A 23,835-nucleotide genomic window follows, 5' to 3' on the forward strand; every position below is an offset into this window, starting at 1 on the left:
ACCTGGCCCACGTCCTGCTCAGCCCTGTGACCTTGAAGGTACTTCCTTTGGTTCTTTACTAGGGAACTCTTTCATTTTTCACGAATTCACTCAACAGATAGTCATGTGGTACCTGCTCTGTGCCAGACATAGTTCTTTCTAGTTCCTGGGATAGGACAGTGAGCGAAACAAAGTCCCTCCCCTTGCGGAGCTGGCCTCCTAGTGGGGAGCAAGGAATACTTAAGCCACAAAGATGGTTGTCTAGACCACTGGTCTAGACAGTGACTCCCCCCCAGGGGGGCTCTGGAGCCCAGGAGCGATGGACAGTGGGAGGGCAGACAGGACCCGGGTGGGGGCTCTGACCTGGGATGCAGACAACATTTGCATCTTGATGCCACCACCGAGTCTCAGTGTGATCTGGGCTCTCCAGGCCACCTGTTAGAGCCTCAGTTTCGTCCTCTGTAAAATGGAGACACTCGTGTAAAATAGCCCACCCTGCAGGCTGTTCAGGGAGTGTGTAAGATGGCACCTGGTGAGGACCCTGTGCTCAGAACCTCTGAGTCTGTCTCTTCATTTGCATCACACTTAAGGTCACATCTTTGTTTTGAAAAGAGGAGAGTGAGGCTCAGAGAAGTTAGGTGGTTTTCCCAAGGCCACCCAGCAGGTCAGCTTCCTGTCTCCTCTGCTCTTCTCCTACATAGACACTGCCTCTCTGCCCAGACCTGGGCCTGGCCCACCATTAGGTGCAGTAAGTGTTGCCGAATTGGACTGTCTTTGAATGTATGTTATAAACTGAGAATCCTGTTTTTAAAGTGGTTTTATTGTTTGGGGATTACAAAATAAGATATGCTCATGATACCCTTCATACCACATTGAAACTTGTAACATGGGTGCCCCTGGGCATCCTTTTCCCACCAGCCCAGTGCCTCCAGGCAGTCACTTTTTGATTTCTATCACAATGCATTCATGTCACCTCTCTTTGGTCCGCTTATACCCGAAGCCTTACTATATATACTTTTAAGTCTAGTCTTTCACTTAATATAATTTTTTTAAGTTTTTTTTTTTTTTTTTTAAAGTAATCTCTACATCCAGGGTGGGGCTCGAACTCATGATCCCAAGATCAAATCAAGAGTTGGATCCTCTGCTAGTGAGCCAGCTGGGCACCCCTGTAGCGCTTGTTTATAATTGAATTGTATTGCATTCTGCAAGTATACCACATTTGTCCATTTTTATTAGTGGATATTGAGTTGTTTCTAGTTTGGGGTTATGAATAAAGGTGCCCAGAATGTGCTCACGTGGATGTATTGAGCCTATATTTTAATCCTGGCTGTCCCACCTGGGAGCTGTGAGATGCTAGACAGGTTCCTGTTAAAGTCTCTGAACCTCCTTTCTTCACCTTTAAGAGCAGGTGAATGAGGCCTATTCCCAGCACTGTGAGGGGAGGCTATCAGACACTGGCAACAGCAGGAACTTAACAGAGAACTCTGTTACATTTCACCTGTGCCTTTGCTCCTTTCATACCCTGTGCATAGAACATCCCTGCCTCCACCTCTTAAAGGGGCAGGCAGGAGTTTCCCACCTCCACTCCTCTTCAAGAGACAGGCTCCTTCTCTGATGAAAGTCCCACCCCCCCATCGTGTGTATTTCTCTTAGGATTTGAGTCACTTTCTGCCAGTCTCATTCAGGGCCATGTCTCGCCCCTATTTTACTCCCTGGGAAACCATGAACGACCTGAGAACAGGGACAGATCTGAGTCTTTGGGGCACCCCCACCCCGTGCACCCCATCCCCTGCATGGCAGGCACTCAGGGCAGACTGGCAAGGTTGAGGGAGGACGATCACAGCTGGAGGCAGGGAGCTGAGAGCAGGGGCAGGAGCCTGGGCCTGGTCGGTGCAGCAGAGCAGGGCCGCCCTCACTGTCTTTGTGGAGGCTGACAGCGGGTTCGGCATCTCCCTGGGCGCTTCCTGGGACCTCCAGTGCCCCCAGGGCCTTGCCTAGAAGAAGGTGGCTTCAGCAGGCATTCTCAGGGGGGCCCCCATTGACAGGAGAACCTCTTTGACAGGTGACCACCCCCCATCCCAGTATCACCACTTGGAGGGAAGCTAGGGCCACTCATTTTACCTCAGCTGCAGGTCTGAAAGTCCACACGAAGGGCCCTCACCTGACTTGCGACCCCTGGCAAGTCTTTGCCCCTCTGGGCCTCAGTTTCCCCATGTCTGCAGGGTTGCCCTGGAGGCCTTCCAAGCTCTGACCAAAGAATGTGCCCACCCCTGCCCACTGATGGGGGCTCCTCCAGGGGTGAGGCCCAGGGCAGGGAGGTACACCCAATCCATCTCCTTACGGAAATCCATTCCCTACGGGAGAGAGGGATGTGTCACTGTGACCGCATCTTTCCGGAAAAGTCCCACAGTTCAGTTCTTCCCCTGGGTTTGCACTGGGGAATCGTATCCTTGCTCAATCTCCTCGGATCTATTTTTGGCCTTGACAGACTTGATGTGGGGGAGTGTGCGGGTGTTCCCTTTTAATTTGGGGTCTGAAGCCGTCGGAGGCCTGGACCAGCAATCATGAGTGCAGAACCATTTATGGAAACAGCTCTTGAAAAAAGTCGGTAATGAAAACTGACTAAAAATACCTTAGAAATGGAGCTTTGGCCTCCTCTGGGAAGCACCGAGATTTCTGGGTGGGAGGAAGAAGCCCTTCAGCTGCAGACTTGGTAGGTGGTCCATTCTGCAGCCCCTTGGTGGGCCTGCACCAGCCATGGAGACCTGGGTCTTATTTTAGGTCTGAAGAGGGGGCCCTCGCCCTTGTCACAAGCAGGACCAGCCAGACAGGACCCACACATCTGCCTCTGGGACCCTGGGGAGCCTGCCCTCCCCCTTAGCAGCCTGGCCATGCAAAGGGGGGCCAGTCCCAAGGCAAAGTGACAATGTGAGTGACTTCTGATGGAGACACACTGTGACACGGAGGCCACTCCAGACCGGCAGCATGGCCAACCCAAGGGGCAGCGGCTGCTGGATGATGAGCCGCTGTCCCAGGGACCTTGGGAAGAACCAGCAGACACATCCCCTCTCTGGGCCCCCAGAGCACAAGGAGCTCAGTGGAAGTTCACTGAGAGCCTCCCGTTTCCACCCCACATTGTGCAGTCCTGCCCTCAGTTGTGCACCATCCAAAAGGGCACATGGAGCAGAGATGGGGACCCCTGGGACTGGGGAAAGGGAGAGGCTGGCAGGCTGATCTGTGTGGGGTCGGAGCAGGACGAGAGGAGAGTGGCCTTTGGACCAGGCGGGATAGGGGCAACTCAGGAGAGAGCGATTTGGGGAGGGTGTCCAGGGAGGGTGTTTGCAGCCGGAAGGCCGAGGAGGCCATGAGGTTGGGCCAGGTCAGCTCAGGGGGTCCTGGAACCAGAGCTTGGGCTCCTCCCAGGGGCCCTGTGGGGCTGGGGAAGGGTTTGAGGGCAGAAAGGTCAGATTTCTTTTTTTAATAGCTACTCTGAGCTGAAGGATAAAGATGTCTTTTGGAGTCTTACTATTTGGTCAGAAACAAGACAGATTTAGATCATCCGGATACCTCTAAATTTTGTCTAAGTCACAAAAATACCCAAAGTTTTTGTTGGTGTTGGGCTGGTGGACTCAGGGTGAGGCATCTGGAGATCTAGTCCATGAGTGGTGAGTGCAGAGCCTCAGACTTAGAATGTATTTGGCGACCGTGGTGGTCAAGGACATCTCCTGCACACAGTGGGTCTTTCCCACAAATGTGGAGAGCAGGGGTCATTTTATCAGAGGCTGTAGGAGAAGACCACAGATCCAGGAGTCCTGTGATTGTTTATTTTCCTGGAGCCACAGTAATGGAGTTAAGAAAGTAATGTCTTTGCTTTCCCACGTAGAGCTTTGCAGAAAATAAGGTACCTGTGGAAACAGGGCTGGCCTTGTCCATCCCCAGTGGTGGGCCCATGCCTGCCAAACCTCGATGGAGGTGCCTCGATGGAGCTGGCTGTCAAGAGCCTCTCTTGGCTGCTGGCTTCCAATCCACCTCACAGGGCCGTGGACTATCATAGCATCAAGAACTGGTGAGTTTTATCAAATTCTTCCCAGGTCACAGAGCCTCTTTGAATCCCTGGACAACACCTTAATCAACGAATCCATTAGTATCATTGGTAATAATACATATTGACACCATGTTGTCCAATTGATCTGCACAGAAATGGATATCACTTCTGTAGTATTCTTCTCCAAAATCCATAACTTCAGTCTAACGGGAAAGCATCAGGGGCACATGGGTGACTCAGTTGGTTAAGCATCCAACTTCAGCTCAGGCCATGACCTCACAGTTCGTGAATTCAAGCCCTGCATTGGGCTCTCTGCTGCCAGCACAGAGCCCGCTTTGGATCCTGTGTCCCCCTTTCTCTGCAGCTCCCCTGCTCTTGCGTGCTCTGTCTATATCTCTCTCAACAATAAAGATTTTTTTTAAAAGGAAAGAAAATGTCAGATAAACCAAAAGAGCTAGCCAGCACTCTTTAAAAGTGTCAATGTCATGAAAGAAAAGCAGAGTCTTAGCAATTGTTACAAATCAGAGGAGACCCAGGAGACCTAACAATTGAGTGCGATGTGGGACCCTGGGTTGAAGTCAGGTACACTTAAACGATGAATAGTGGAAAACCTGGCAAAAGTCTAGAAAAGACTATAGTTAATAGCACTGGGTGATATCGGTTTTGTGGTTTTGGTAATTATGCTACGGTCTGATTACGTACAATGTTATCATTAGCGGAAGTCGAGTAAAGCGTGTAGGGAAAGTCTCTGTACTATTCCTGCCAAGACTTTTCTCTAAATCTAAATCATCTAAAATTATTTCAAAATAAAGTTAAAGGCATCAAGTGACTCACACGCCCCTCCCTGCGTTTTCCCCAGTCCCATCCTGGTCTTGACGTCCATCACAGCTGGTCACATACAGTCGTCTTGTTTGCTGCCCACCTTCCCTGCAGCCCTATGAGCACCATAACCTCCATGGGGGCGGGTCACCCTGTCTCACTGCCTGCAGCCTCCCCATTGCCGTGCACAGCGCCTGCATCCAATAAGCCCTGTTTCCAAATGTGTCGAGTAAATGAATACATTTTCCTGGATGTCACCAGGAAAAATGAATGGAAAAAGTGAGCGTTTTTAGAAAGCCTCCTGAGCATGTGTAGTCAGGAGTCCTCTCCCACAGGCCCAAAAGTGAAATTATGGGAACGTTAGGAATCCCTGGCCCAGATGTTGCAGATCGGAGAAATAGTTTACTTCCCAGAAAGCTTGCTACAGGCATCAGTGATCCCCCTCAAGGCCACCACAGAGAGATGATTCCTGGCAGGACATATCTCGTGTGGCTGGGGTCCAGCACCCCCTGCCCCTCAGCCTGTCCAAATCTGCCAGGGGACCGGGAAATGAACTTCCCAACCCTGCAAGCAGTAGCAAAAAAAAAAAAAAAAAAATTACTGGGAAAACCCAAGAAATCACGTTGTACGGACTTGGCCTTTCCCATAAATTCCCTCTGCAGACTATCAACGAGAGCAGGGGTGTGGGAGGCAGCAACAGGCCACTTCCAACTTGATTTTTGTGCCATTCTTTCAACATCAGATGGCGGAGGTCCACCCTGATAGAGTGGAAGGAGCCCAGATGGGAGTCAAGACCCTTGGGTTCCCTCTCTCTGTGTGTATAAAAGTAGAAGGACAGTGTGTGCAGTGACCTCTGTCCTTGGAGCTCTGGTGTTCTGGACTATACAGCACATTCATTAAGGGTCAGTTTCTGCTTTTTGCCCGAGCCAGAGTAGCCTCAGTGGTGATTCTGAGGGGCTGCCTCTCTATGCCTGGGCATCTTTGGGAGATTCCAGATTCCCCAAGGGGAAGTGGAGGCTGGGCAGGAAGGTGCACTATGAAGGAAATGCTCCTGAATAATATGTTAGAGGCACTGCCTGGACAATAATAACCAAGTACCTGCTGCAGTAGCAAACACGGCCTTTTGCGGTTACATTTGACCCTGGATCAAATGACCATTTTGCAGATGTGGATACTGAGGCGAGAGGATCAAGTACCTTGACAGATCAGGCAGGTGAAAAGGAGGCAGCTTAATGCCATCCAAATGCGTTTCAGTTGAATTGACATATTTTTATGTTGTATAATCTTTTATTTAGAAGAAGAAAATTGTATGTCCTCCTCTTCTCCCCCATGGCTCAATTTCACAAACCCACAATGGAAGCTGGGAACTGGGGTCAGTGCAGGTACATGAGGCTCTCTCGACCCAGCGCACCTGGCCCCCCAGGTCAGCACGGGAGGGAGGCCGCAGGGTGTGGTGCTCCTGAGGAGCTGGCGGGCTCACGAGTTGTGCCCCGAGTCCCCAGATCCAGCATGAAATCAGCGTCGGGCCTGCACACGGAGATTCCCAGGGGCCCCAGGACCCGCCTGTCAGCTGCCACTGGGCCTTGGGATCAGATACATTCATGATGCTCTGAGAGGACACAGGTGAAGGGTGTGACTGAGCCACCCTCCTTCGCTCTCTGTGCCGTACCCTGTGACAGCCAGCAGCCTAGACTTACATCATCCTGCATGACTGGGATTACACAGCCACATAACAGGGTGGTCAGTGCAGTCCTCGAGTGGATGGAAATTGTCACCAAAGCTGTGCGTGTGTGTGAGTGTGAGTGTGTCTGTAGGGGGGAGGGGACATGCGTGTCTATATTCTTGACGTGCATCGCTCGGTGAGGGTCCAGAACCCTGCCCTCCACGCCCTCTGCCTGTGTGGGAGGACCCGCATCCGCTCTGGGTCATGCTGCCTCCGCAACAGCCTGGGCCACGGGTGGGCATTTGCCGCGTGTCCGGCACGCTGTCAGAGGATGGACGTTCTGTTTCTTCTCCTCCTCGGCTGGGGATGAGAAGCCCGTCTCCTCCTGTCCAAATGTGCGTCCACGGGCCCCACCCAGCCCAGCTGTTTGTCCATCACCAGATCAGGTCCTCACCGTGAGGACGGGAAGGGCTCCCCACATCCGCCTCCGCCACCGGCCCGGTGACTTGTGGTCACTGAGCCCAGTAGCCGGAGAGAGAGAGTTTTTAAAAGACTCAGAGACATGTAATTAAAATCTCAGTGTTGGGTTTTGAGGACGGCGCTGGGCGGCTCCCACCCCTGCTTTCCGGAAACACAGATTTGTGGTGTTTGAAAGTGACAAGAGGCTAAAGTAAGACGGTACTAAATATACTGTCCTGGGCACTTCCGGGCAGCTGGGGAGATGTGGGATTGACTCGCCACCCACAGCCTCCTGCCCAGACAGTCCAGCCTCGCCACCAGGCCGCCCTGGCTCCCCCTCCAGCCTGTGCTTCACCTGCCCCTCCACACATACCTTCTTCCCCACCCCAAACCACACTGCGCCCCTGCTGCCCAGAGCCCTGAACCCCAGCGGCCAGAGGCACAGCCCACGCTCCTGGGCCAGAATTCCAGCCCTCCGCAGTCAGGCCACAGCCACTCAGGGCCCGTCCCCCACACTGCTGCTCTGTGGACGCCCCAGCACCCCACACCGGTGCCTCTGGGGTCCCCTCTGCCTAGGATGCCTTCCCTGCCTCCTTCTCCACCCGACAAGACTCTGTCCCATCCTTCAAGGCCAGTTCAGATGTCCCCTCCTCCGGGAAGCCTGCTCAGATCCCACCACACCATGGGACTGTCCAGCTTCCCCAGGCCCTGACCAGGTCTCTCCAGGAGCTGTCACTCCTACCTTGCTACTCCTTGTTCCTTTCTGAGTCTCCCTCCGGCACTCCTTCTTCCTTCCCCTTGTCCCCAAACGGGGCCTGCCATCATCTCACCCTTTGCTGTGTTTTATGGCTGTTGTTTCCCCTGCTGGCACAATCTGTTCCTCAGCCCTAGGCCTTTGCTGAGGCTGGCCCCTTTCTTGTGCAGTGTCCTTCTCTCTCAACACATCCTCTCTCACCCCTCAAGGCCCAGCCCGTGTCAGCTGCAAAGGCTCCCCCTCCCCAGGCTTCCATGCATGTACATCGGCAGATTCTGGACAGCCCCTGGCTCAGAAATGTACTCAGTTATGTCTGCACCCTTACGTGGCCCTTTTCTGCCTTGGCTCTGATGTCCGTCTTCCCAGAGGAGGGACCTGACCTCTACTTCACCCTCGGGTCCCAGCGCCAGCAGGGAATGGGAATGGCAGGCCGGGTTTGGGGCTCAGGGGCCAGAAGTGAAGGCTGCTCTCGTTGAGCTGGTGTATGCTGGGTCCTATGCAGACGCCTCACCATGTAGCCCCACTGAGCCTTCTCAGCACCCAGCGGGCGGAGCCTGGGAGCAAGCCCCTTTGCAGAGGAGGGGGCCGTCACCACCCAGGCTGCCTCGGCCCCCAGCTCCCACCCAACTCCGCCCACCCCCAGCCCGAGCCCAGAACACGAGTGACCGCCGGTCCCGCTCTGTCTTGCAGTGGAGCGTGACCGTACCCTGGGCCACCAGGAGCCCCACTGGAAGGAGTTCCGCTTTGACCTGACCCAGATCCCAGAGGGGGAGATGGTCACAGCCGCTGAGTTCCGGATTTACAAGATGGCCAGCACCCACCTGCTCAACGGGACCCTGCACGTCAGCATGTTCGAGGTGGTCAGAGAGCAGTCCAACAGGTGCCTGCCCCACGCCCCACCTCCCGGTCGAGCTTCTGTCGGTGTATCGGGCCCAGCCCCGGAGGGGACATGTCCCAGAGGACAGAAGGGGAGCTCCCTGGAGAGCACACCCCCAGACTCAGAAAGATACTTGACCCCAGGCCTCGTGTCACTGTGGGGAGTGACCCAGAACCAGTCCTGCTGCAAGTCCGTGCCCCGCTGTCCTGGGGCAGGACCTTGGGCAGGTCACTGAGCTCCTGAGCCTCAGTTTCCACATCGCTGCGTGGGCGCAGTAACACCTTTGTGGGGTAGATGCAGTGAGATGAGGAGAGTGAGGCACCCGGCCCGAGGGTGGGCAGGCGCCCACTCGTGGTCCACAGGAGGGCCCTAGAAACACAGAGGCAGCTGTGCCAGCCCTCGGTTAATTGTTCTTTCGTGTCCACAGGGAGTCTGACTTGTTCTTTTTGGATCTTCAGACGCTCCGAGCTGGGGACGAGGGCTGGCTGGTGTTGGACGTGACAGCAGCCAGTGACCGCTGGTTGTTGAGCCGGAACAAGGACCTGGGGCTCCGCCTCTATGTGGAAACGGACGATGGTGAGGCCCAGGGTTGGGCGGCAGACCTTCTCCCGGGGGCTCCTCTGGCGCTGCTGGCAGCCGAGAGGGCTGCAGCCCCCTCCCTGGGCCCTGGAGGCCTGGCCTTTCTCAGCCCTGCACCTGGGGTGACGATCCCTGCCCCGCCGTGGGGGTCAGCGGGGTGCAGGGGCCAGGTTCCCGCAGCAGGGGGCCCCCTACTCCAGTGCTCTCCCTCCTCTCCTTGTGCGGAACCCACGCTTGAGCTGCTAAGAGAGAGTCTGTGTTTTCCCTCTCCAGGAGCAAACGTGTAGGCTGGGAGGTCCCCTACTGGGCAGGGCAGGAGGGGAAGCGGATATACCCTCAGACTTGATCAGAGAGGCCTGGGCTTGAATCCCAGCCCTGCAGCGCTCTCACTCGGTGACCTTGCAGGATACTTACCTGCTAAGCCTCCGTTTCCTCATCTGTAGAATGAGGATCACGCCTTCATTCGTGCCATAGGTATCTGGGGAAGAGCCTCCGTTATGGCAGGAGGTGGGATGGAGAGGCCGAAGGTGGGCACAAGATTGGCGTATCTGAGCTGCAGGAAGGGGCGGCCGTGGCTGGAGCAGTGGGGGGCCAGGGCAGATGGGAGAGGAGACTGAGAGCTGGCAGGGCGCATTCTTTTTTTTCAAGATTACATTTATTTTTTAACGTTTATTTATTTTTGAGAGAGAGAGAGAGCGTGAGCCAGGGAGGGGCACAGGGGGACAGAGGATCCAAAGCAGGCTCTGCACTGATGACAGAGAGCTGATGTGTGGCTCAGACTTATGAACTGAGAGATCATGACCTGAGCCAGAGTCGGACGCTTAACCAACTGAACCAGCCAGGGCCCCCAAGATTTTATTTTTAAGTAATGTCTGCACCCAACGTGGGGCTCCAACTCACAACGCTGAGGTTAAGCGTCGCATGCTTTACCAACTGAGCCCGCCAGGCGTTCCGGGCCCTCTGTGGGTAAACCAGGGCCTGGTGTTGGAGCGTGGGGGGTAGCTCCCTGTATTTCATAGCAGTGGAGGATGGCAGGATCTGAAAAGAGCCCCCTGAAAACACCCCCCCTGCCCCCCCCAAGGAGGACATCACTCCACCCCTCAGTGTGACAACGCTTAGCGACCTGCTTCCCAAAGTACAGTCGGGACAGGGTGGGGGAAGTAAGTTCACAGAGGAGAAAGCTGAGCGTGCTGCCTCGGCAGGTGATCAGGGTTCACGTGAATGTCACGTACCTCCCGTGTCCCCTTGACATGAAGGGATGGGAAGGGCCCTCCATCTCGTGGTCTTCCTCCCAAAACCCACACCCCGTCTAACCGTGAGAAAAACCCAGACAAACGGAAACGGAAGGTCTTAAGGCAGAGTGCCCTTCAGGTCCTTCGGCAAACCGTCATAATTACAAAGCAAGTCTGAGCTCGTGTGAGAGCGCAGAGGCGCCTGAGCAGTTGTAGCAGCTGACAGCCATGTGGGATCTGGGCGGGGACCCTGGAAGAGAGGACATGGGGAAGACCGGCGAGATCCGAATATATATCGTGTTAATTTATCATATTGGTTCATCAGTTGTGACAAAGCCACGGCCCTAACGTAAATGTTAACATTTCCCAGGGGAAACCGGCTCTGGGTATCCGGGGACTCTGGGCTGTCGGTGCAGTTTTTCTGTAAATCTCAACTAGGATAAAATAAAACCTTTCTCCGTATGTATCCAGAACGGCCCGCCCCTGACGTGAGCAAGGAGGGTGGTATGTGGGGGACAAGAGCGCCGTCACAGAGGCTCAGGAGCCACCCAGTGTGCAGGTGGAGTGGGGAGAAGCTTGTCGGTAGCGGCAGAAATGGAGAAAAGTGGGCAGTGGAGGTATCACGGAAAATGTGGAGTGAGCCAGGGGCCCATTTTTAATAGATTTGTGTCTGAGTAAAAGAAGAGGAGGGGGCAGGTCTGAGGCAGCAACCCCAGAGCACTTTCTTTGGCGGTGAGGTCATTGGGAGCCCTGGTAGACGTCCAGATGGCCGGTCATCCAGGACAGGTGAGCGCGGGGGCGGGCGGCGCACGTGTGGGAAGCGCAGCCATCTGCGTGGCCTGAGGGCCAGGGGACTGGAGCAGGTCACCCGGGAAGGGTGTGGTGACGAAGAAGGAAGGGGACCACCCAGAGTTGGGGGTGTCCCAACAGGGAGAGGTGTGCCCGGAAGGGGCTCCGCGAAGGACCTCCCTTGCCCCCAGGGCTTTGGGCTGGACACGGGCGGCCTTGCCGCCAACCCCGAGGACTCAGGGTCGCGTCTTCCCCTCAGGAACGCCGCTGCCTCCGCAGCGGGGGACGCAGGGTCCGGAATCCCCTTGCGGGAGGGGCCCCTCACTGTGGGCAGGGGCGCAGGGGCCACCCGGTGTGAGCGTCACCGCCCCACGCGCCCTCCCTGCTCTGTGATGCTGTGGGGTGGCAGGCGTTGGCCTGTTCCCCGCTGGTCTCAGTCCGGGGCCCAGAGCCGGAGCACACGATGACCGTCCTCCAGAGGCTCACGCGCGCGGGCGCTCGGGCACCGCGTCCCCGCCAGCCGCCGGGGGCCCACGCTGGCCGAGGCCGAGGGCGGTGTGCGCGGCCTGGCCACCAGTGCTCGCGCCCGCGCCAAATTCTACGCGGATCCCGTGGAGGCCGTCAAAGACATCGCGGACAGGGCCAAGATCATGGTCAGCGGCTTCGGGCTCTGCGGGATTCCAGAGAACCTGATTCAGGCGCTGCTTCGCACGCGCGTCAAAGACTTGACCGTGGTCAGCAGCAACGTGGGCGTGGACGGCTTTGGGCCAGGCCTGTTACTGGAGGCCAAGCAGATCGCACCCGCCTCATCTGCTCCTACGTGGGGGAGAACACGCTGTGCGAGCGCCGGTACCTGGCGGGCGAGCTGGAGCTGACGCCCCAGGGCACCCTGGCCGAGTGCATCCGCGCTGGGGGCGCCTGGGTGCCCGCCTTCTACACTCCCATGGCCTACGGGACCCTGGTTCAGGAGGGAGGCGCCCCCATCAGGTCCGTGCCCGACGGCCACATCGCCATCATGAGCCAGCCCCGAGAGGTGAGGGAGTTCCACGGGCACCACTATCTTCTGGAGCAGGCCATCACCGCCGATTTTGCTTTGGTGAAGGGGTGGAAGGCCGACCGCGCCGGGAACGTCATCTTCAGAAAAAGCGCCAGGAATTTCAACGTGCCCATGTGCAAAGCTGCGGAAACCTCCGTGGTGGAGGTGGAAGAAACCGTGGATGTGGGGACCTTTGCCCCCGAAGACATCCACGTTCCTAACATTTATGTCGACCGCGTGATTCAGGGAGAAAAACACGAGAAAAGAATTGAGCATCTAGCCCTCAGGAAGGAGCACGATGAAAAAGCCGAGTCTGCAGATGACCCCGGGGCCCGAATTGTCAGGCGGGCAGCTCTTGAATTTGAGGAAGGCATGTATGCCAATCTGGGCATAGGAATCCCGCTCCTGGCCAGCAACTACATCAGCCCGGACATGACTGTTCATCTTCACAGTGAACATGGCATCCTGGGCTTGGGGCCGTTCCCACCCAAAGATGAGGTGGATGCAGATCTCATCAACGCGGTCAAGCAGACGATGAGCATTTTCCCCGGGGGCTGTTTCTTCTCCAGCGGTGACTCAATCGCCATGATTCGAGGGGGGCACCTCGACCTCACCATGCTGGGAGCCATGCAGGTCTCTAAACACGGTGACCTCGCTAACTGGATGATACCCGGGAAGAAAGTGAAAGGCATGGGGGGGCGGGGCATGGACTTGGTGTCCAGTCCCAAGACCAGAGTGGTGGTCACCATGGCGCACTGCATCAAGGCCAACGAACTCAAAATCTTGGAGAAGCGTACCTTGCCGCTGACCGGGAGGCGCTGTGTGGACCGGATCATCACTGACAAGGCCGTGTTCGACGTGCACAAGAAGAAAGGCCCGACGCTGATCGAGCTCTGGGACGGGCTGACCGTGGACGACGTCACAGAGCACGGGCAGCCCTTCGCCGTGTCACCGAACCTCAGACCCATGCAGCAGGTGGCCGCCTGACCCGGGAAAGGAAGCCCTGGTCAGAGGGTGTGTTTCATTTTCGCCACGGCCTCTCACCCAGAAGGGGTGTCATCACGCCTGTCCGTTCATCTGACTGGTTCTCCTGGCGTCTCAGACTCGGCTACCGCCAGACAATTCTCTCAAGAGGAGTATGGCTTTAATTAAAAACAAAAGGAGATCATTGGTGTTTCTCTTGCATGTTCTGTGAGTCCTGAGTTAGGTCTGGTTCCGTCGTCGGGCAGTCGGACGCCCTCCTCACTGATGTTTACGTTAAATTCCTGCAGCTCGGATGATCCCACAGGAAGGCTTTCACCGAGGAGCCTTTTCTCGGGAACGAGCCACGAAATGTGGGGGGAAGTGATGAGGGAGGAGTAACCACCCCCGTATCCCCAAGGCTCCTTCCAGTGTCAGCCCCTGCAGCTGACCCCCCTCCCGTCCCAGCAGGATCGTTCCTGAGCGGTGCCTCTAACGTGTCCGGTGCATTTGTTTGTGGGAGGTGATGTCATAGATCAAAGTTTAGTCTCTGGACTGATTAGTTCAACCAACTTGGCCCGGGGCCCCAGGTCTAGAGCCCGGCTGTTTAAGGGCTGACCTTTGCCAGCTGAGCAGGACTGGGATGGTTTCACAGTGAATCAGACACCCGCTAATGGAACAGACACGTAGCATCGTGTATGTGTGTGTGTATGTCTGTATCCTGTATGAGAAGTGCACGTGTGTTTCCATACGTACGTGCGTACATGTGCCTGTGCGTGTGTGCGTGTGTCAGGGTGGCAACACTGAGGTGATGTACAGAAAGTAGAGCAGTTGGCACTGTGTTTTAAGGAGCATAAAAGTCAGTAATCACCTCCTGTCGTTTAGTTTAAGAAAATACCGTGGGAGGGGCTCTTAGGTGGCTGAGTTGGTTGAGCATCCGACTCCTGCTCCGGTCACAATCTCACAGTTTCAGTTTGTAAGTTTGAGCCCCACGATGGGCTCGCTGCTGTCCAGCACAGAGCCCACTGCAGAGCCTCTGTTCCCCTCTCTCTCTGCCCCTCCCCCACTCACGTTCCCCCCCCCCACCTCGGAAAAATAGAAACATTCAAACAAAGAAAAAGGAAAATTCCACAGGAAATGAGAATGAAGAGATCTACCCCTTTCTCGTCTTTTAATGAAAGCCGGGAAATAACCTAAATGTCTAAAGTTAAGCTAATCTCTAAATATTATGGTACATTTTCTCAAAGGAATTTTATGCATTTGAAACGTTCATAGTGGAGACATTTTAACAGCAGTGAACATGTTTATGTGAAAAAGTTGGAAAACATAACAGACTTCTTTGTTAAGATGACCATTGTGTAAAAGTTCAGGTGACATGAAAATATTCCAGAAAGATGAAAATGATGTGTTGGGGTGGGCAGAGGTTTCTGAGTGATATTTCTTCCCCAGAGGTTACCTTACAGTTGCCCTTGTGTTACTTTGACAGTTAAGAAATCAAGAGGTCATTTGGAAATACAAAGAGGTACAGGAAGTTGGTTTCATTGGTGGAGTCGACATTTCCAGGGATCATGAGTGTGTTTCTCAGGGCATCCTCATCTCTAAGTAGCTGTGGGGTCAAATCCCATTTTCAGGGGTGTCCCTCTTCCAAGCCGGAGGTCCCCATCATGTCTCGCCTACACAGCCTTTTCTCTTTTAACCCACAAACCCGGGGGAGTAAGACCTTCAGTGGGTAAGAACTTGGGATCTGACTGAACCGCGGCTCCAGGACTTTGGCCAGATGTCTCTGCCCCACTGAACCCGGGGTCTCGTTTGTGGATGTCAGGGGACAGTTAGTGCCCTGCTCTTGGCAGTGCTGGGCAGAGCAAGCCCTGGGTGCATCCTGGTGGCTGCTCCAATCTGCTGGGTCATAAATCCATCCACACCCCCAGAACGTATGGGGTGGAAGGGAGAACTCGGGCCTCGGAGCGCTCAGATGGACATGGGAACCGTGGTTCTGCGAGCCCCCGGCAGAGTGGCTGTGACGTTTCTCAGCGAAGCATGAGGTCCAGGGGGACTGTGGAGACACATAAGGTCACGCGTGTGAACTAACTCGAAACCTATAAAGTGCTTCACAGATGGCATTGTTCACCGTTATCACGAGTAACGACCCTGTGTTCGCGAGGCCCCCCTCCCTCCATCTCCCTCAGACCTGGGACTCCTGTTTCCAGAGGAGCAAACTGAGGCCCTCTGCCTTCACACTCCTGGGCCCGAGCAGGCCCTGACAGGAGGGTCCCTGCTGTCCCACGTGCACGGCCCCTGCCCGTGAGTGATCGCCCTCTCTCCTCTCTCCGTCTCAGGGCACAGCGTGGATCCTGGCCTGGCCGGCCTGCTGGGGCGACGGGCGCCGGGCTCCAAACAGCCTTTCCTGGTCACTTTTTTCAGGGCGAGCCCTGGTCCCGTCCGAGCCCCTCGGGCAGCAAGGCCCCTGAAGAGGAGGCCGCCCAAGAAAACCAACGAGCTGCCACACCCGAACAAACTCCCAGGGATCTTTGGTGAGGTCCGGGAGGGGCCTGGGAGCCACCTGGAGGGGACAGAACCCTCTGGGTCCTCAGTAGGTTCAGGCCGGGGGTCACCCCCCAGCACTGTCCTGTGGACCAGCCTCTGCCCTCTCCGTCCCTGCCACCCAGAAGTGCTTTCTCTGCCCTCCCCTGGCTCCCAGGGCTTTTTCCAGAAGTCTCCATCAGAATCAGGTGCCCCATCCTCCGGGCAGCACAGCCCCTGGGGACCCTGCAGGATGCACAACTGTTTATGTGGAGGTCTCCCCCGCAGACTGAGGCCCTCAGGATCAGGAGTGGGGCTGCTCTGCCCTCCTGCCCTCCTCTCCTCCACGGGGAGTCCACCCTTTGGCTTCCGTGAGCCACTCGATCCCGTGGAATGGGGGCGGCTGGAGAGGTGGGATGAGGTCAGTACAGAAAAGGAGCCACTGATGGCCCAGGGTCCCCTGGGCTGTTTACTGAAGCATCGGGAGGGCCCACAGGTTGGAACTCAGGGGAGGCTGGGGTGAGTGCAGGGTTCCTCTGTAGCTATCGGACCCACCTGGAGCCATCGAAGTTTCTCGAGCTGGGTCATGACACCAGCAGAGCTGCAGGATGGGCTTAACGAGATCAAATACGTCTGTTTCACTGCATTCATTTATTCCCCAAGTGTGCCCGGTGGGGTGTCCCCCGCCCTGGGAGCTCCCTGTGGAAGCTGCCCAGAGCAGGAACCCCAGAACAGACCTGGCTTCTGTCCCTGCAGATGACGTTCACGGCACCGACGGCCGGCAGGTTTGCCGGCGGCACGAACTCTACGTCAGCTTCCAGGACCTCGGCTGGCTGGTAATTTCTGACTCTCCTCCTTCTTACATGACGGTCCCCACCCGGAGATGATAGGTGTATCTCCAGGGGCATCTAGAATTATGGGTGACTTTAATTTTCTCATGCATTAGGTTCTTCAGTGTTTTCTGAAGGCAATATGTCTTTCTTTTATAGTGAGGAGGTGCTTTTTGGTGAAAACCATGGAAATGGGGATAGTCTGAATCCTCAGCCAGAACATGTCAGGGCCGCAACAGGGAAACCGAGGCTGGGAGGGCAGTGCGTGTGCACGTCTGCTGGGACAGCAGCTCTAGAAGATGCAGGCAGTGGGGCGGGTGGGGAGGATGATGCCCAGTGCACGTGAAGGGGACAGAGCTGTGCCCAGCCCTGCCTGCAGAGGGTCTCCCGGTAGATGACAGGCTTCTTGGGGGAGCCTGCCTGCAGGGACCCTAGGCTTGGCTGATGGGGCTGGGGCTGCAGGTGGGTAAGGGGCAGCCCTGAGTCGTCTTGTGCCGTGTGCTGGATTCAGGGGCTCAGTGTGTGTGGGGGGGCATCTGGATGGCACTCACTTTCTCCTCTTTCCCCCCCAGGATTGGGTCATTGCTCCCCAAGGCTACTCGGCCTATTACTGTGAGGGGGAGTGCTCCTTCCCGCTGGACTCGTGCATGAACGCCACCAACCACGCCATCCTGCAGTCCCTGGTCAGTACCGCGTCCATCCTGTCCCCACCCACGGGGAGAGGGCTCGTGCAGCCAGGTGGATGGAAGCGTCTGCTCGGGTCTCAGGGAGCTCTCCCCACCCTTCACTGTAGGCACACGCAGTTAACTTCCCATGTCTGTACAGTAACTGGTCCCTATGTGGCCACGTTCACATGTAGACCCCTAGGTATATAAATCCACACACACCCGACTTACCCTGACTGTGCACACCCAGATCTGTGCCCTGCACATACACATGTAAGGCATCATGTACATATGTGGGCACCCAGATTTACAAGACATGCTTGCTTCCGGTCAGACACCACACACATCACCATGTCCCCCGGCATCCTCGGCCTCCTGTCGCACAGATGCCTGTGGGGTGAGTGACAGGCATGTGCATCCAGCCACCTGCTGCAAGGTGTATGGGAGAGCATTACAGGTGTGGCCTGGGTTAGGGGCTGGGCTTTGCCCCCACCCCCCCTTTTGTTCACCTTCCAGTTGTCTTCTTCCTGTTCCTTAGTTCTTTGTGTTTCCCAAAGTAGGTATGGCTACCAGTGCTGAGTCTGGGGTAACTTCACATGCTGAAAAATAATTTCCATGAAGAGCACTGTTGCTGTTGCTTATAGCTAAGTGTTTTACTACAGCTTTGTAGAATTTAAAATCTGGGATTGTGATACTCCCAGCTTTGTTTTTCTTTTTCACAGTTGCTTTGGCTATGAGGGGTATTTGTGGTTCTATTCAAATTTTAGGATTGTTCTAGTTGAAAAATGCTGTTGGCATTTTGATAGGGATTGCATTAAATCTGTAGATTGCTTTGGGTAGTGTGGACATTCTACCTATATTGGTTCTCCCAATCAGTAAGTATTGAGTATCTTTCCATGTTTGTTATCTTTGATTCCTTTCATCATTGTTTCATAGTTTTTGGAGTACAGGTCTTTCACTTCATTGGTTAAGTTTATTCCTAGGTGTCTTATTCTTTTTGGTACAATTGTAAATGTGGTTGCTTTCTTAACTTCTCTTTCCACTGCTCCATTATTAGTGCATAGGAATGCAACAGATTTCTGTACAGTGATTTTGTATTCTGTGACATTACTGATTGTATCAACTCTAGCAGTTTTTGGTGGAGTCCTTAGGGTTTTCTATATATAGTGTCACATCATCTCCAAATAGTGACAGTTTTTCTTCCTTACCAATTTGGATGCCTTTTAATCCTTTTTCTTGTCTGATTGCTATAGCTAGGTCTTCCTGTACTGTGGAATAAAAGTGGTGACTGTGGGCATCCTTGTCTTGTTCCTGACCTAGGGGAAAAGCTCTGTTTTTTAGCATTATGATGTTACCTGTGGGCTTTTCATATATGGCTTTTATTATGTTGAGGTATGTTTCCTCTAAACCTACTTTGTTGAGGGTTTTTTCATGAATAGATGTTGTATTTTGTCAAATGCTTTTCCTCCATCTATTGAAATGATCATATGGTTTTAATCCTCCTATTGATGTATTATATTGATTTACAAATATTGACCTACTGTTGTATCTTGGGAATAAATCCACTTGATCATAGTGAATGATTTTTTAAATATATTACTGGATGCAGTGTGCGGTTTTTACATCCATATTCATCAAGAATATTGGCCTATAGTACTCTTTGGTTGTAGCGGGTTTTTTGTTTTTGTTTTTTTAATCTGGTTTTGGAATTGGGGTAATGCTGGCCTCATAGCATGAATTTGGAAATTTCCCTTCCATTCTTAATTTTTGGAATAGTTTGGGAAGAATAGGTATAACTCCTTTTTGAGTTTTTGGTAGAATCCATCTGTGAAGCCATCTGGTCCAGGACTTTTGTTTGTTGGGAGTTTTTTGGTTACTGACTCAATCTCCTTGCTGGTAACTGGTCTGTCCAAATTTTCTATTTTTTCCTACTTCAGTTTTGGTAGGTTATATGTTTCTAGGACTGTATCCATTTCTTCTAGGTTATGCAATTTGTTGGCATATACTTTTCATAATGATCTTTCATAATCTTTTGTATTTCTGTGGTATTGGTTGTATCTCTTCTTTCATTACTGATGTTTTAAAATGTAAGCCCTTGGGGCGCCTGGGTGGTGCAGTCGGTTAAGCGTCCGACTTCAGCCAGGTCACGATCTCGCGGTCCGTGAGTTCGAGCCCCGCGTCAGGCTCTGGGCTGATGGCTCGGAGCCTGGAGCCTGTTTCCGATTCTGTGTCTCCCTCTCTCTCTGCCCCTCCCCCGTTCATGCTCTGTCTCTCTCTGTCCCAAAAATAAATAAAAAACGTTGAAAAAAAATTTTTTTTAATAAAATGTAAGCCCTTTTTTTCCTGAGTCTGACTAAATGTTTATCAATTTTATTGATCTTTTCAAAGAACAAACTCCTGATTTCATTGTTCTCTTTTTGTTGTTGTTGTTTTAGTAATGTCTACACCCAACATGGGGTTCAAACTCACAACCCCAAGATCAAGAGTTGCATGCTCTACCAACTGAACCAGGCTGGTTTTTGTCTTGAGTTTCTATTTTATTTCTGCACTAACCTTTAATTCCTTCCTTCTGCTGGTTTTGTTCTTTTTCTAGCTCCTTTAAGTATATGATTAAGTTATTTGAGGTTCTTTTTTGCTTTTTGAGTAAACTTCTCTGCATTGCTAAAACTTCCCTCTTAGGACAGCTTTTGCTGCGTCCCAAAGATTTGGGACTATTGTGTTTCTGCTTTCATTTGTTTCTATGTATTTTTCCTCTTCGATTTCTTGGTTAACCCATTCATTGTTTAGTAGTGTGTTATTTAACCTCCATGTATTTGTGCTCTTTCCAGATTTTTTCTTGTGGGTTTCTAGTTTCAGTGTTGTGTTGAGAAAAGATGCATGATATGATTTTAATCTTTTTATTTGTTCAGACTTCTTTTGTGGCCTATCTGACCTATTCTGGAAAATGTTCTGTGTGTACTTCTAAAGAATGTGTATTCTGCTGTCTTAGAATGGAATGTTCTGAATACATCTGTCAAAACCATCTGGTCAAATGTGTCATTCAAAGCCAGTTTTCTTGTTGATTTTGTTTGGATGATCTATCCATTGATGTAAGTAGGGTGTTAAAGTCCCCTCTTATTATTGTATTACTATAAACTACTTCATGTTTGTTATTAACTGCTTTATGTATTTGGGTGTTCCCATGTTGGATGCATAAATATTTACAATTGTTATATCTTCTTGTTGGATGGTTCCATTTGATTACATAGTGTCAAATTTGGCTGTTACAGTCTGTTTTTAAAGTCCATTTTGTCCCATATAAGCATCCTGACTTTATGCTCATGTTCCATTTTACTTTTAGTCTGCATGTCTTTAGATCTGAAATGATTCTCTTATGTAGGCAGATATAGGTGGTCTTTCCAACTGCTGCTTTTTTTAGTATCAGTTCCATTACCCTGGCTTTTGATTGTTTAGTCCAATTACATTCAAAGCAATTATTGACAAGTATGTATGTATTGCCATTTTGTTACTTCCCTTATGGTTGTTTTTGTAGATATTCTCTGTTCCTTTCTTCCCTTGCTCTTCTCTCATGATTAGTTGGCTTTCTTTAGTGATGTATTGGGACATCTTTAATTCTTGTATATCCATTATTGGTTTTTTATTTATGACTGTTAGGTTTGTATATAACATTTGCTGCATCTTGCAGTCTATATGAAGTTGATGGTCACTTAAGTTTGAGCCCATTATTTATTCCTCCTCTGCCCCCACTATGATTTAGGTATATGGTATCATGCTTTAAATCGTTTTATTTTGTGACTCCCTTGACTGATTTTTATAAATACTTATTTTTTACTGCTTTTGTGGTTCCTACTTTTCTTTTTTTTTTAAATAATTAAATGTTTATTTTTGAGAGAGAGAGAGAGACTGAGCATGAGCAGGGGAGGAGCAGAGAGAGAGGGAGACACAGAATCCGATGCAGGCTCCAGGCTCCGAGCTGTCAGCACAGAGCCTGATGCAGGGCTAGAACCCAGACTGTAAGATCATGACCTGAGCCGAAGTCGGACACTTAACTGACTCTGCCATCCAGGCGCCCTTTAGTGTTTATTTTTGAGAGAGCGAGAGCAAGCGCATGAGCGGGGGAGGGGCAGAGAGAGAGGGAGACACAGAATCCAAAGCAGGCTCCAGGCTCTGAGCTGTCAGCACAGAGCCAGACGTGGGGCTCGAACCCACAACTGTGAGATCATGACCTGAGCCAAAGCTGGATGCTTAGCCGACTGAGCCACCCAGGCACCCCTGCTGCTACTTTTTTAATCTTACTTATGGTCTTTTCTTTCTACTCAGACTCCCCTTTAAACTTCTTTTAGGGCTGGTTTAGTGGTCATGAATTCCTTTAACTTTCGTTTCCAGGGAAGCTTTCTCTCTATTCGGATTGATAGCCTTGCTGGATAGAGTACTGTGGCTGCAAACTTTTCCTTTCAGCACTTTGAATATATCATGCTACTCTGCAGTTTCTACTGAAAAATCAGCTGAAAGCCTTGTGGGGTTTTTCTTGTATAGAACTTTTTTTTTTTTTTCCTCTTGCTACTTTTGAAATTCTCTATCATTGCTTTTTGTCACTTTAATTTCTATATGTCTTAGTGTGGACCTCCTTGGGTTGATTTTGTTCGGGAACCTCTGTACCTCCTGGATCTGGATTTGTTTCCTTATTTCTCAAATAAATTTTCTGACCCCTCCTTTTTTCTCATTCTGGGATCCCTATAATGTAAATGTTATATGCTTGATGATGTTGCTGAGTTCCCTAAGTGTATTCTCATTTTGCATAACTTTTCTCATCTGGCGAACTTATTTTCCACTACTCTGTCCTCCAGGTCACTGATTCATTTTCTGATTCCTCTGGCCTGCTGTTTATTCCATCCTAGTGTGTTCTAAATTTCACTTACTGTATTTTTTTTTTTTTTTTTTAAGAGAGAGAGAGTGCGAGTGGGGTAGGGGCAGAGAGAGAGTGACACAGAATCCGAAGCAGGCTCCAGGTTCTGTCAGCAGACGCCAACACAGGATTCAAACTCACAAACTGTGAGTTCAGGACCTGAGCCAAAGTCAGAAGCTTAACCGAGCCACCCAGGCACCCCTTATTTATAGTATGCTTTGTCTCTATTTGGTTCCTTTTTATCTCTTTAAGGGTCTCACTGATGTCCTCCACTCTCTTTTTTTAAGTAGGCTCCACGCCCAATGTGGGGCTTGAACTCACAACCCTGAAATCAAGAGTCACATGCTCTACCAATTGAGCCAGGTAGGCACCCCTGATGTCATCCACTTTTCTCCAGTACAGTATCTTTATCATTCCTTCAAATTCTTTATCAGGCATATTACTTATCTCTGTCTTCCTTGGGTCTTTTGCCATGATTTTGTCCTGTTCTTTCATCTGGAATATATTTATCGGTCTCCTTATTTTGTCTCTCTGTTCCTGCTACGTCTCCAGCTCTTGAAAGTAGTGACCTTCTGAAGGCATCCTGTAGTGCCCAGCAGTGCAGTGCACCCCGTTCGCCGGAAGCTGGTGCTTCAGGTGTGTCTTCTGTGTGTGCCACATACACCCTGCTGCTGTGACACGTTTTCCTTCAGTCCAGTCATCTGCGATAGTTCTCTGATGTTATGGGCAATGTTTGGTCCCTGTGGTGTTAGTGGGCTGGTCTGGGGCCACTCTGGGCTTGAGTTGAGTCATAACCAGGCATTCGCAAGATGCTGTAGCACCAAACATAGGGCTCTTTTCCTGTGTTGTCCCTTGAGAAGATTTTGTTGGTGGGCAGGGCCTGTTTATCAGACTGTCTGCCCCCAGTCCACTGCTGGGGTGCAGCCTGACTCGTATGTGTAGTTGTCCTTCCCTCTCTCCGGGGAAGGAGTCTCTGAAGAGGTGCTGACCCCCGTCGGGGCTGCTCGCGCACTGCCACGCTTGTGGTCCCACATAGATGGGCTCCAGCCATGGGTGTGTTGGAGGGGGTGGATCTACGACGTGCAGTGTCTACAAGGTTTGCAGGTAGACCTCTGTGAGAGGGGACCAGCTGCCGCGGGACTAAGGCCCAGCCTGACTGGAGGGGTGGAGCTGCCAAGGCTTGGGGTGCAGGGAGGTGGTGTCAGCAGGATTTACACGACCGTCCTCTGCAGGAAGGGACCCAGGGTACTGGAGCTGAGGGGGGCATGGCTGGGGGAGGGCAGAGTGGCAAGTCAGGCAGGAGTGTCAGTGCTGTGCTGTTTCCCACAGGTGGCGGGTTTATGCTGGGGGACAGGAGGGAAACAGCGCAGGCCTGCTCCCTTGTTCCTGGAGTCCCCCAGTGATCTCTGTCCCTGGGGCCGCTCTAGGAGAGGAGTAAACAGCTTCCCCTTCCACACGTCCAGGGGTTTTTCCAACTGCTGCTTCAGTGCTGTAGCTCTGCCTGCATCTTCTCCGGCAGGGACTCGGTTTCCTCCTGCCCTCCCAGAGCCAGACAGCTTCGTCCGGGTCCTGCTCGGCAGCATCCGAGAGGGTGGGGGGCCCTGGGCTGCACGACACAGGGATGGAGCAGGTGTCCTCTTCTCTCCTGCCTCCCCACAGCCTCGGGCCGCCTTCGGGCCTGCAAGTGGGGGGCCCTGGCCCGGAGTTCCGTGTAAACTGCGG

At 52.5% G+C, this 23,835-nt stretch overlaps 2 protein-coding genes across 3 annotated transcripts in view; both read left to right on the forward strand.

Annotated features, from left to right (window-relative positions):
- The window catches only part of BMP8A (bone morphogenetic protein 8a), a 30,265-nt gene that overhangs the window by 3,829 nt on the left and 2,601 nt on the right, over nucleotides 1-23,835 (forward strand). Inside the window, exons 2-6 of one of the 2 annotated variants that reach the window (XM_042996705.1) lie at nucleotides 8,410-8,599; nucleotides 9,024-9,172; nucleotides 15,529-15,723; nucleotides 16,469-16,548; nucleotides 17,115-17,225. In XM_042996705.1, the coding sequence (XP_042852639.1) occupies nucleotides 8,410-8,599; nucleotides 9,024-9,172; nucleotides 15,529-15,723; nucleotides 16,469-16,548; nucleotides 17,115-17,225 (725 nt within the window). Of the gene's footprint in view, nucleotides 1-8,409; nucleotides 8,600-9,023; nucleotides 9,173-15,528; nucleotides 15,724-16,468; nucleotides 16,549-17,114; nucleotides 17,418-23,835 lie in introns of those variants that run through there. The other variant, XM_042996704.1, reaches the window with a different exon arrangement.
- On the forward strand, nucleotides 11,173-13,342 carry LOC122241230 (succinyl-CoA:3-ketoacid coenzyme A transferase 2, mitochondrial-like). The gene is given in 4 exon segments (XM_042996639.1): nucleotides 11,173-11,193; nucleotides 11,388-11,548; nucleotides 11,675-11,993; nucleotides 11,996-13,342. Coding segments are annotated over 4 exon segments (1,725 nt in total). The 3' UTR covers nucleotides 13,220-13,342.

This window comes from Panthera tigris, chromosome C1, assembly GCF_018350195.1.
Source record: "Panthera tigris isolate Pti1 chromosome C1, P.tigris_Pti1_mat1.1, whole genome shotgun sequence".
NCBI lineage: Eukaryota > Metazoa > Chordata > Mammalia > Carnivora > Felidae > Panthera > Panthera tigris.